The sequence below is a fragment of the Pseudopodoces humilis genome, chromosome 5 (assembly GCF_049639895.1).
Source record: "Pseudopodoces humilis isolate 2021_Gansu_Grassland_sample_001 chromosome 5, ASM4963989v1, whole genome shotgun sequence".
Classification (NCBI taxonomy): domain Eukaryota; kingdom Metazoa; phylum Chordata; class Aves; order Passeriformes; family Paridae; genus Pseudopodoces; species Pseudopodoces humilis.
In genome coordinates, this window is record NC_142204.1 from 7,170,722 (window position 1) to 7,183,668 (window position 12,947).

Below are 12,947 nucleotides of genomic sequence, written 5' to 3' on the forward strand. Positions count from 1 at the left end.
GAACCATTGTTCAAAATCCATCCTTAATTACAAATAACTGATTTTTTACTGGAATCTGTAATTTCTTCTAAATTGAAATCAATTCCTATTTACAACAGCATTACAGAGAAATACTTGTTCCTCTGTCATAATAGTGGAATCCCCCAACATGGTCGGCTGTGGACAATGCATGTCAAAATTCACCTGTTAAAATTCGATGCAATGGCAAAGTGACATATGTTAAGTGTGCATAGAGTAGAAAGTTTTCATCTGTTCTGTTCAGCTTCAGCCACGAGCCCACCAGCGAGCGTCCTGTTCCAGACAGGGACCGTGACCGGAGATTTGTCGCATTGTGCAGATCTGTAAAGGCAGGAAGAGACAGCAAGCCTCAAAGGACTGTACTCTACTGGAACACTTGTGAAACTCAAAAGAAGACGAAAGCTTCCTATTCATTGTTTAGAAACAAATCACATGCAGAACACAATCATAACTGCTTTTTTAAAACATTGCTTAGCACGGAGTTCACCATTTACACTGAAGTTAATAAATGGCAGCAGCAGCACCTGAAAACAATAGACAGGAGAGGGCTTGTGTTACCATACTGCACCAGCACAACACTAAGTCAGCCTTACCTCATACACAGAATCATAGAATAGCCCTAAAATTAAGTACTTACTCATGCAGAAATTCACCAAGGTAACAAAATAGAAATTGATTCTTTTGAAGAAAATTGCCATCTAGCAGACATGGGGAGATTTAACATTAATACCTCAGTTTCCTGCACACCTCCATGCACATCGTGAGCCACATCTAAGACCCTTCAGCTGAGCCATTGTTCTCAAAATTAGTTTAGATGTCCCCAAGTAACCTTTAAAACAGAAAGATACTGAGTCCTCTGTGGGCCAGAGGAGTTTTCTACAGGTACAGGTCTCTCCCACAGTCATGTGCTGCATTTTTGGAGTGTTTTTAAATCTTTGCTCTATTGCGCTGTAAAATTCAGCCCCATCCCACAATGCTAAAATCAGATGTTGAAGTCGATTCATATAAATTCATATCGATTCTGAACCAGAGTGATCCAAGCTCTGGGACTGAAAGCAGATCCTGATATAAAGAGGAAAATCACAGTGGCACCTACTCTAGAAAGATGCGTAACAATGTGGGAGGAAAAAACCTGAAAAATCTTTCCCTCCTTCCCTATGCATATGTATAGCCAAGCTGTCTATTACCTCTTCCCATGCAAGACCACTATGCCAGAAGCACTGTGGTGATCACAGAATCACAAGGTTGGAAGAGACCTTCAAGATCATTGAGTCCAACCCAGTCCTAACACCTCAATTAGACCATGGCAAGTGCCACATCCAGTCTATTTTTAAACACATCCAGAGATGGTGACTCCACCACCTTCCCAGGCAAACCATTTCAGTGCTTTATCACCCTTTCTGTGAAAAACTTTTTCCTAGTATCCAACCTGTATTTCCCTTGGCGCAGCTTGAGACTGCATCCTCTGGTTCTGTCAGTTGCTGCCTGGTGAAAGAGACCAACAGACTGCTGTTTTAAGTTCCCAGCAGATGTCTGGTAGGTTGAAGTCACCTACAAGAACAAGGGCTAGTGAACCTGAGACATTCTCCAGCTGCTTATAGAATAAGTTGTCCACCTCTTCTTCCTGGTTGGGTGGATGATAACAGACTCCCAGTAGGATGTCAGCCTTGTTGGCCTTCCCCTTAATTCTTAGCCATAGGCATTCAATGTCATCATCATTAGTTTCAATATCTATGGCATCAAAAACCTCCCTAGTATAAAGTGCCACTCCTCCATTTCTTCCCCCTTTCCTGTCTCTTCTGAAGAGCTTGCATCCATCCAGTGCAGCGCTCCAGCCATGTGAGTTGTCCCACCATGTTTCCATGATGGCAACTACATCATAGCTTTGGTGTTGCACCATGGCTTCCAGTTCCTTTTGTTTGTTACCCATGCTGTGTGTGTTACTGTACATTCATCTCAGCTGGGCTGCTAAGTTCACCACTAACTCAGGTTTATCATCCTTGGGCCTGCTTTCAGAGAGCCCAGCTGCATCCCTTTCCCCCTTCAAACCTAGTTTAAAGCCTTCTCAATAAGTTCCACCAGTCCATAAACTACAATCCTTAACAGAGAGATGGAATCCATCCAGTTCCAGCAGGCCAGGTGCTGAAAAAGTTGCCCCATGATCAAAGAGCCCAAAATTCTGTTGATAACACCAACCCTTGAGCCACTTGTTAATAATGCAGGCTCTCCTATTCCTTTTAACATTTTTCTCCACCACCAGAAGGACTACCTGTGCTCCAGCCCTATCAACCACCTGACCCAGAGCCCTAATGTCCTTTTTTATTGTCCTGACACCCCCCCTTTTCAGTCTCATCATTACCAACCTGGAGTATCAGCAGTGGATAATAATCAGAGGGCTGAATCAGTCCAGGGAGTCTCTTGGTAATATCCCATACCTGAGCCCCAGGGAGGCAACAGCCCTCCCTGTGGGATGGGTCCAGTCAACATATGGGGCCCTCTGTTCCTCTAAGAAGGGAGTCACCTACTACAACTACCCTTCTTTTCTTTCTAATGTCAGAGGTGGTGATCCATCCCACAGATGAAGTGTAATTAAGAGGCTCACTGGGTAGATCATTTTCTCTTTCAATCACCCTGCTGCTCACCAGAGGAAAACCCCACCCTGCTACAGGCAAGAACGCCTGCCTTCAGGGCAGAAAGAGCTGACTCTGGAAGCTGAAATAAGCACAACTCTCCTGCTGTACCATGCTTGCACACAGCAAAGCCACTGAAGTGAGCCTTGATGGGCTGTTCTGTTCACCAGAACACCAGGTTTGTCTGCACTGGGGCAACTCTGCAGCAGCACTGGCTGTACCAAGGACACTGCTGATCTTTACACAATCCACATCTTTTCCTCCACCCACAAAGCCAAGATGCACCCAAATCTCTGCTCCTATCTCTGCATCTTCTGCATCTGGCTTTTTCATGCCAAAGTTTCACCACTGCAGCTCCTGTCCTGAGGAGCACTGGTAGGACACTCAGGTTTCTGAAACTTGTAAAAAAATGACAGTTTAGTTACTATTCCTTCTAGAAAACTCATCTCTGAAAATTCAATTTCCTAGCATAAGCTGTTAAAATATTCCTCTTTTTATTTTTCAGATGAGCAACAATAAGGTCAAAACACTTAGAAACCATTTCTTGGTATTTTTATAAATGCTATAAAATATCTGAAAAATCTAAAATTTGTTTACTTCCATAAATATATTAGAAGGAAAAGGATACGAAAATAAAATTAATGTCCATCATTACCACTGAATACTCTAGGATCAGACCCTGCAAGACAACCCTGAGCAGGCACTGCACAATCCACGAGGGCTGCCGGAGAAACACCTTGAACTCTGTTCTATCCTGGGCAACCTCCAAAATAAAGATATCAAAACCAGGACTACACGTGGGGGAAATTTCCCTTCTCCTCACACTACCCTGTGCCTAATAAACCATACTAAAACACATCTCATTTGAAATAACATACATTTTGATTAGGCAAATTTAGGAAAAAGAGATGAGCAAAGGTTTTTATTGACAGAACCCTGAATTAGCTACCATCAGTTTAAGCTGCCACAGAATTTGCACTGAACACTGTCACTTCAGCTTGTTTTTTAAGGTGCAATTCTTTATTAGCTAGGGTCGTCCAGTGCTGCTGATAGGCAATATCTTTGCTACTTCAAACAGAACTTGTAATCTGGAAATTACCCTTAGGTTTATCTGTTAGAATGCTAACACAAACAGTTAGATTTGTTGACTGAATTGTTTTTTAAACATATGAGAAGCAGTTTGGACATTGACATTTTTGAGTTTCCTGCCTCACAAGACTATGATGTGATTGGGATTTATATACTCTATTCTGAGTCAGGCTCCATCTTGCCGTTGTTTCCTGCTGAGTAACTAGAATTTAAAGGGAGAGTTCCACAGGGCATTAAACTATTATACAGACAGACTCATTAGGTTTTCTCTTTATAAAGTTCAGAACTGATTCAAAGCCAGTTGAAGTAAATGCCTTTTCACCAGCTTTAACCAGCTGTGGATCAAATCAGAATTCAAAGAACTTATTGCTGAGTACATGCCTACCCTACTATACCTGGAGAAGTGCCCCCAGAGAGTGTGACATCTGGGAAAGTGGGAGGATCTCAGCTGCTCCAGTTTCTCTCAGATGGGTCCATACAAAAGCAGAAAGTTTTAATATATTCAGGAGTTGTGGGCTCCAGCCTTCAAAGAGATGCTTAAGCCTGTGAAAAATCTCATTTTCAAAGAGGCACTGGCTGTATGTTTTTTTTCCACCCTGCAAACCTTGAAAACCCTGCACTGGGAGCCCTTTCCACAGCTCTGTGCCCTCTCCAGACAAGTCTGTTTAGCTGTCAATACTTCTCTTACCTCCACCATCATCATCTCTGAAGAACTCCTCACTGTCGTTTGCTGAATGGGACTTTTTCATCTCAGCAATTCGATTTCGGGGCACTTTTCTCTTGAGGGATGGGGAGAAGAAGGATGGGCGGTTGTTACGTTCTGGGGTTGGTGGTGTGCTGAAAGAAGTAATCTGAAAGGGAAATAGAAGAAATGCTGGAGAAATTCTTGGTTTTCTCTCCATGTGCCACAACGCAATCACATGTGTAAAAATCAGAATGATGACTGCTATCTATCTCTGTTTTATGAAAGTGGCTAGAGAATTTAAACTGAACAATCATCTCAAGATATTTATCAAGGGGAAAATATTTTGATGTATCACAAACCTCAACTGTTACATGAATAATGAAAAACCTTTCTCCTCAGATGGTCAATTTAAACAAGGATTTGCAGTCATAATGGCACAAAAATAGTAATTTAGGCACCAAGAACGTCAACCTTATTTTTGCATGTTGAGATGCAGGAGACTTAATATGCACTAAGAATGTACTGTATTGAACACACTCAAAATGTGCATCTTCATTTCTTTGGCACACACAAGGCAGCAGTTTCCCTGCTGGGAAGGCTATCCCATGGGAACCCCGTGGAAGGTCAATGTCCCTGGGGAGCAGGGTCACAAAATCCTGAGCCCAGCACACTGAGGCAGAAGTTATGTCAATGTTCTCTTTTATGTGTGTCATGTTTCAATACTGGAAGGAGAAAATTAAGCTGTGGTACCTCAGATGATTTGGTTAGTCCAAGTGACGACAAATACAGGGATGAAACTGTCTGTGCTGAAACTCAAGTAAAGGACAAAACTATGGAGACACCCTTCCTTCAGAGCAGTAGTTGTCACTGAATAAACTACAATTAAAGCCAAGTACACCTGTTTTAGAGAGAACTGAAACGTAGTGCTGATGCACTGGCTTTGATTGCAGTATTTTAATAGTTTAATTTAAAAGGGAAGAAAATAGGGATAACTACTTTGCAAATGGACGTGAGTAACTTTTATCTTGTCCTTCCTTCTTCACACAGTCAATTTTACAATCCTGTAAATCTCCCTGAGCTGGCACATGACACTGCTCATATATGTCCAAAGAAAAGCAGAGGGAGGTGACATGAAGTGATGATGGCAGCCAAGCCAGGTTGAGTACAGAAACACTACATGTTGTCCCTCTATCACTAATGTTAAAAAAATAAAATAAGGGCACTGTAACACCCAACTGATCCTCTTCCCAGCACACTTAATTTCTCATTTGTGCTTGTCTCTGATTTTAATTTGGGATCTAATATCACACTGTAGGGGGAATCAGAAACAGACATATCAGTGTTAAAACCATTAGCAAAAAGCAGTGGTAACACATTATCAGATCTAATTTGACATTTTCCAGCTGTCACTGGAAGCCTTGGAGACAAAAGATCATGTTGTCCCTCCAGGCCTGATTTCTTCTGACTGTGTTCTTGTGGTAGAGAGCAAGAACATCCAGTTAATGAGTTTTGTGCTGGTAGCTCATGTTGCCTTTTACCATGTCAGAAACAAAAACCATACCACCTGCATGGAGACCTCTGGAAGACATTCTGCAGATCTTCAAATGATAAAGGTTAGCTGCACTACACAGAAAACCATACTAGACTCCACGAGGTACTGAACCAGCCCAGGTCTGTGCAATACCAGGTCTGGTATTTTGAAGACATGTTGCCTAATCCCCATTAATCAAGTAAGATGTCTTAATGGAAAATAAGGCTCAGGATTGAATAAAGGCCAAATCAGCATCTGTGGTCTGATTCTATCGGCATTTTAGTGCACTTGCATTAAAATTAAGCATATCAATGAATATGATGCTGCATCTGGATCTGTGATCTTTATTTTAGCATTATACTAAATGGCTACTATAGGCTTTGTGTTGGCAGTATTCCTCAGTGACAATACCTAAAAGCATCATTTCTTGTGAGGTTTAGCAAGCAACCTATATAATACACAAATCCCACATTTCTAGGTAAATCCCATTTCACACATAAGCAGAATCTACTTTTTTTTATAGAAAACAGGCAGAATCATCGGTTTCCCTGGCATCAAGATTGCTGTTGTTTCAACAAAACCCTCCTCCAGAAGTATGAATCATCCAGTCATCTCTGTATTCAGCATTTGCTCAGGGGAAACTGTGTTAAAGAATCCATCTCACATACTGAGTACAACCAAATTACAGATAGGCAAACCTAAGTGCAGAACCTTGATGGAGTTAACCCCAGCTTTAGCTTGCCTCCTGGCTTTGGAACAAAACATGTTTATGCTTCCCCTTAAGACAGTATTTCTGTCTGCTACTTACTCTCTCATGCACTGGGGAGTCTGGATTTGAATCTTCTTCTGTCCCATATGGTGAGGTGTCACCAGTGGAAACTCTACTCACTGCCATCTCAGCATGTCCTTTTCCCTGTGGTCCTTTCATTCGGACAAACTCCATGTTGTTGTATTTATAAAAGCCAAAAGACATTCTTTGAGCCATCTTAGCTGCAACACTCACCTACAATGCATCAAGACAGGAGAGAAAAACATGTAATAACACTCTACAACTTGAAAATAACACCCTCTGAAAGCAATTATCTAAGAAAAAGCCAGAACCATAGAGGATAATGATTCCTAAGACACATTTTAAGCCACAATCTGAAGTAATCTCCAAGAGGAAAGTAATTTTACAGAGACAAAAACAGGTTCTGAGAAGAACCAACTCCTTCAGCCATCCAAAAGGCAGAGTTAGCAATGACACACTGAGACAAAACCGAAGGTTTTAATCCAGGCCCACACACTGTGGCACATGAGAGCACAGGCAGGCATGTGCACAATTCAATGCAGCCTGCGCTGGGGCACTCATTTGAGTCCAAAAAGCAATAGACACACACACACAAGATGCCTCAAACCAGCAAAGCACACCCCACAACTGAGTAACTACTTTGTGCCAAGTAATTTCTGACATTTTTATGTCCACACTGTTAAGGCCAAAATATAAGGAACCAGTCCCATGCACAACTAACCTGCACGGCTCACCAAGAAACCCTGACAGCTTTAAATCCCCTCAACAGACACAGGGGCTCAATTTCTAGTCAGCACAACTGAACTGAAAATTGAACTGAGAACTGAAAAAAGGAACAGATCAATATGAAAACAGTCAAGGTTTTGCTAAGTGAAAATGATGCCTTAAGTTTTCAGCTTTTATCCCTAAGTTTAAGTGATTTATTGCAATTTTCATCAGTTTATGAAAAGGCCAAGATGCTCATTGGCTTGTATTATACTGAGAATTACAGAATCCTAGAATAATTTAGGTTAGAAACTACCTTTAAGATTATTAAGCCTGATCATTAACCAAACACTACCAAGCCCAACATTAAATCATGTTCTTAAATGTCACATCTACACATATGTTAAATATCTCAAGGGCTGAGGACTCCACCACTTCCCTGGGTTGCCTATTCCAGTGCTTGACAGCTCTTCCAGTAAAGAATTTTTTCCTAGTATTCAGTCGAAACCTTCCCTGAAACAACTGAAATCAAGTCATTTTCAAAAGCATAGAGATTACTTCTGTTCTGTAAAAACAATGGTAAAATTTAGAGTTTTGCCTCTGGCCATAATGAAATATTTGAAGAGTTAACAATTTACTTCATCTAACAAAATAATGTCAACTAGCTATGCAGTCAATCAGGACATTCCTAGGCTATGAGGTGACACAAAATCTTATCTTTCCACTGCAGGGCTTTCTTTTTATGTTGTCTACAGTGATTCTCCATTCCCACTTATTTTAATAACCCAGCTGCTAACAGTGTAGGGCCACAAGATGAAGGTGGGAGAGAAACAACTGTTGTTTCATGTTCTCTCAGAAACCTGCTGGAAGAGTGTAATGATTCACATTTAAAACAGGGAGAAGAGAAATTATTCAGGACCTCTCCTAACAAGGGTAGAAACAAAGAGAAATTTAAAGGCACAGTAGATATTGTGAGAATTTCTTCTGTTTTGTTTCTAAAAATCTCTCAGGATTGTCTTCATAATAAACCATTTGAGAAGTTTACTGACTCTTGATTTCAGCACCAAGTACTGAATTTGAAGGTGAAAGTGCTGGTATTTCATGTTTCTGTAGAAAGCAAAGAAAGCTTCTCTCAATGGCAGTGAGACTAGAGGGGTCTTTTGAAAACAGCCATGAGTGAAAAATATAATGAAGAAAAATATACTGTATCACAAGGTAGTTACCAGAATTTAAAATCTCCCATGAAATCATACCTTCTCTGAATACAGAAATATCTATGACTTTTAAAGAAAATGAAAGGACTCCAAGAACTGTTGTTCAGGTCCATTCCTGTGTCACTCTCTTGACCATGTATCCTGGCAAACAGCAGAGAAATATATTCCAATCTGAATACCCTCAGTTATCTGAGCCAAAACCAGCATCTTTCAGCTAACTTTCAAAGCCAAAAAAGACAGATTATGATGCAGCTGATCTAACAGGACAATAAACTGATAGCCTCAGCCACAAAAAAAATCTAGACAGAGCAACATTGCTACAAAGGACATTGTCTTTCAGAAGCTCCTTACCCTGTTGTCATAGACCTTCTTGAGTGCTTCATAGCGGATGGACCCCTGGAAAATCACCCCTTGGAAGGTGTTGCTTTTATCACTGGCCACTAGCTCCACACAGACCATTTCTCCTTCTCCCACAGTCATGTCACTGAAAACCTGGCAAAGATGCAAGATGAAACACTTTGATGTAAAGTTGTTCAAGTCAAAATACATTCTGATTCCCATTGCTGTCCTAATGCCCGAAGTTCCAATAAAAATTGTAAGAGAGCAGAATGTTCCAGCCTTTCAAAAAAGCAGATTCCAGGCAGTGCACACTGCAAATCACTTGTTGAGATGAGCAGCTCTCACATCAGCCTGTCATGCTTTAGCCCAGCATAGGCACTGATGCCAAAATCCAGCTTTAAGATCAGATTTCAAAAAACATTAAAGAGAGAGGAAGGTTAAATAAAATAAAGTAAGATCTAGCAGAACATAACCCTCAACTGGTCAAGAACATTTTCTCAAAAGGTAATAAAACCAGCTAATCAGGACATAAGACTAGAATAGGACAAAACTTTGCTGCTGCAACAAGGAACTCACCTCCTCGAAACTGTCAATCATGAAGAATATATTGGGGTAGCTGATCTTTGACTCCTCTCCTTTACTGTCCATTGGGTGTTTGCTTGGAGATGCAAACACTTGCTGAGAAAGATGCAGAGAAAGATACCACTTCTCAGTTAAATGTGCTCGGGAACAATTACAAGGCAAGCAATTACAAAACACCTCAGGCTTGCACTGCTCACTTACATTAGAGATGCTGGACATCCTGCAAGCAGAGCTGAGCTGGTTTCTGACTAAAGCCAGATATGAAATAATGGCACTTGAGAAATCCTTGGTTTTCACATGCAAGTAATCAAAAACTCTTCGTTTCACAGTAAATGTCCCTGTGTGTACCTGACCTCTCAGCACACTACAGTACACCGTCGTACTTTTTCATCACCACTTTCAGGTGCCTTTAAGTTGCCACAGTGCAGCAGCAAAGTAAAATGCCACATTGCAAGAAAATTACCATGAAGCAGCTGACCCAATACCTTTACTTTAATTGCAAATTAATTGTTGTTATTTACTTAAAAGCACACTGTTGGGGGTTAGGTGTCCTTCCTTTTGTTCCTTCTCACCTATAGAATTTTCCCCATTAGAAGTGGGGAAACCTGACTGCTGAACACAAAGAGTTTGGCTGGGCTCAGGGAAGAAGTGGGGCAGGTAAAAGGGAGAGTGGGGGCAGCTGCTGGTTGGCTCTGTTCTTTGGCTTCAGAGCAGCACACACTTGAGGAAAGGAATTGGCCATAACCAAGACGGAGCTGCTGCTGCTGCTGCTGCTGCTTCTTCTTCTTCTCTGGGCCTTGCACCTCCTGTCCTGCCAGGACGTGTGGCAGTGCCAGGCACCGCCACAGAGCTGCTGATACACCTCAGCCACCAGCCCGAGATCTCAGTTCATCCCTGCTGTTCCAGCTGAGTGTTCCTCAGAGCCCTGCAGGAGCACCGGGACTGACTGCCCGAGGGGTTTGTGAAACAAAGCCTCTCCTCCATCCCTTCCCGTCTCGGCCGAGAAAGCTGTCACGGGGTCCCTGGTTCTGTTTTGTTGCTAACGCTGTAGTTATTGTTGTTTGTGTGCCTTTTTATATATACTAGTAAGGAACTGTTATTCCTATCCCCAGATCTCTGCCTGAGAGCCCCTTGATTTCAAAATTATAATAATTCAGAGGGAGGGGGTTTACATTTTTCATTCCAAGGGAGGCTCCTGCTTTCCCTAGCAGACACCTGTCTTCCAAACCAAGACACACTAAGATCAACCTCCCTGAGTAAGGGTAGCCTGGCTGTCCTGGGGTGATTCACAATGTTATTTTATTCCATATCTATCTGTACCCAAAAACTGCTACTGTATCTTTACAACTCTGCAGCCGCAGACCTTGTGTGTGTGGTTGCTATCGTGGACATTTTTGAAATCAGTGGGGGGGGGGCAGTTTCTGGGCTCTTGGCTGTGTAGTATTCACTTTGCAGGGTACTTGGACTTTGTTCAGGAAAAGACTTTTGCATTTTTCTTCTCTCTTAATTTTGGGTGTTTTTTTTTTTTTTTTTCTTTGTCTAGGAGAGACTGCAGTTAGCAATTTTGGTCTGTCTGGGGGCAAATTCCACAGGGGCCCACCTGTAGCAGCCCTCACTCTGGCGAAGCCATTCCAGGAGAGAAGACTATGGAGAGTCTCCCTTTTGTGGCAGCTTTGGGTTTGCAACTTGTAGAAACTGCATTTTGCAACTAGAAACTTTCAGAGTGAATTTTACCAACTCTCCCTGCAGCAACAAAAAAAAAAAAAAAAGAGGAAAAAAGCCAGCGAGTTCCTGGGGCCAGGCCACGCTGTGCCAGTGCCCACAGGCCAGTCCTTCCCGCCCACCCCTGGCAGCAGCGCAGAGCCCACACAGGCCAGAGAGTTTCCACCTGCTTCTAGAGCTGCTCTGTGGCTCCTGCCCTCCTGCTAGGGGTTGCCACCATCTTGTCACTTTATCCCTGGGGACACATGGTCACCTGGGAGGCACCATCTTGGAAGGGAACAGTGTGACGCCATCTTCCCTTTGTCCCTTGGCCACACGGCTACCTCCTGCAGGCGCTGTTTTGGGAGCAGGTGTTCTGGCATGTTGGGTCTCCGTTCCCATGGGGTTTTGAGTTATAACAGTTTGGTATCTAGCAGTTATTTATATTTACCTTTTCCCCCTGACAGCTGGTGTCTGATAATAAAATGTCAGTTTTTCACTTAAATCTAATGGTATTTAATTCCTTATTGGGGAAAAGGATTGGTTGGAACCAAGGGGGAGGTTAGTCATTTCAGAGTGCCCACCTCTTTAGACTGTCTCAAACTGTTGGAAATGACCGTGTTTAAAATTTTTTTTGTAACTCTTTAGTCATGAGTTTTGTTTGCTTTTGCACCAGAGGGAAGGGAATTGAATTTCATTTCAGGGGACTGTTTCACCACTGGAGGCCTGATGAGTTTAACATCTCAACAGAGTTGGGAGTAGTTCAATAGATACACAAAAGATAACGACCATTAATGAACATTAACGCCAAACTTGACCCCTGACAGGAGACACCTGGTCTGGGAAATGGAGAATGAGAACCTCATTAACATCTAAGGTGAAGAGATTGATAACCAACAGGAAACCAAATACTAAGAACTGTGTAATGTGTGACCAACGAACATTGAACTAATGAATTTCTACGGGTATTGACTGTATAGGTATGTGAAAAATCTAGTAAAAATTATGTGTGATGGAATGATTTCTCTGCAAAACCCAGGCAATGTGTGGGCGAAATGATTTCTGTTGCACCTGGCCAGAACAACATCCTGGCCAGAATAAAGTAATGCTTTGATTCTCTAACACTAAAAAGGTTTTTGAAGAGTTTTTGCTTTTCCCCGCAGTTTTGATGACAAAACCAAGACAGTGGCTCACAAGAGGACAAGCACTTGGTTTCTTATTGGCATCTCGTGCTTCTGTTTCTTCCCCTATCACTATGCTTCCTCTTGCACATTTCTCCCTCCCAAGCAGTTCCTGAACTCCTTTATTGACTTCATTTAAATAGCTAAAGACTTTAGATTTTATCATTCCAAAAAGATTAATGAGTAGGTAAGGAGGGAGAAGGAATTCATACCAGGCAGCTTTCTTTGCTTCTACATTTGTTTACAAAGCTTTAAATTAAAGAAACCTGTTAAATATTAGCCCACTGTGAACATGCTGAAAGCTATGGATGTGACCAGTGTGTCAGGCTGACATTCTTTCTACAAACCATTCAACACAAAACATAATTAAGAGTAGGATATTAGATATTCATGAGAGAGTTGCTTTTCCTTATTTGTACTTATGCAGCCTTTATGCACATTGAATAGAATTAAAAAGAAATGTTGCTTCAAGATGAGAAACA

At 41.9% G+C, this 12,947-nt stretch overlaps 1 protein-coding gene across 3 annotated transcripts in view; it reads right to left on the bottom strand.

Moving 5' to 3' along the window:
- The window catches only part of KIAA0930 (KIAA0930 ortholog), a 73,410-nt gene that overhangs the window by 6,385 nt on the left and 54,078 nt on the right, over positions 1 to 12,947 (bottom strand). For 2 of the 3 annotated variants that reach the window (XM_014256067.2, XM_005526994.3), the window contains exons 5-9: positions 9,578 to 9,679; positions 9,014 to 9,154; positions 6,762 to 6,956; positions 4,426 to 4,588; positions 184 to 339 (exon numbers count right to left, since the gene is read on the bottom strand). In XM_014256067.2, coding sequence (XP_014111542.1) covers positions 184 to 339; positions 4,426 to 4,588; positions 6,762 to 6,956; positions 9,014 to 9,154; positions 9,578 to 9,679 — 757 coding nt within the window. Of the gene's footprint in view, positions 1 to 183; positions 340 to 1,441; positions 1,570 to 4,425; positions 4,589 to 6,761; positions 6,957 to 9,013; positions 9,155 to 9,577; positions 9,680 to 12,947 lie in introns of those variants that run through there. The other variant, XM_088055516.1, reaches the window with a different exon arrangement.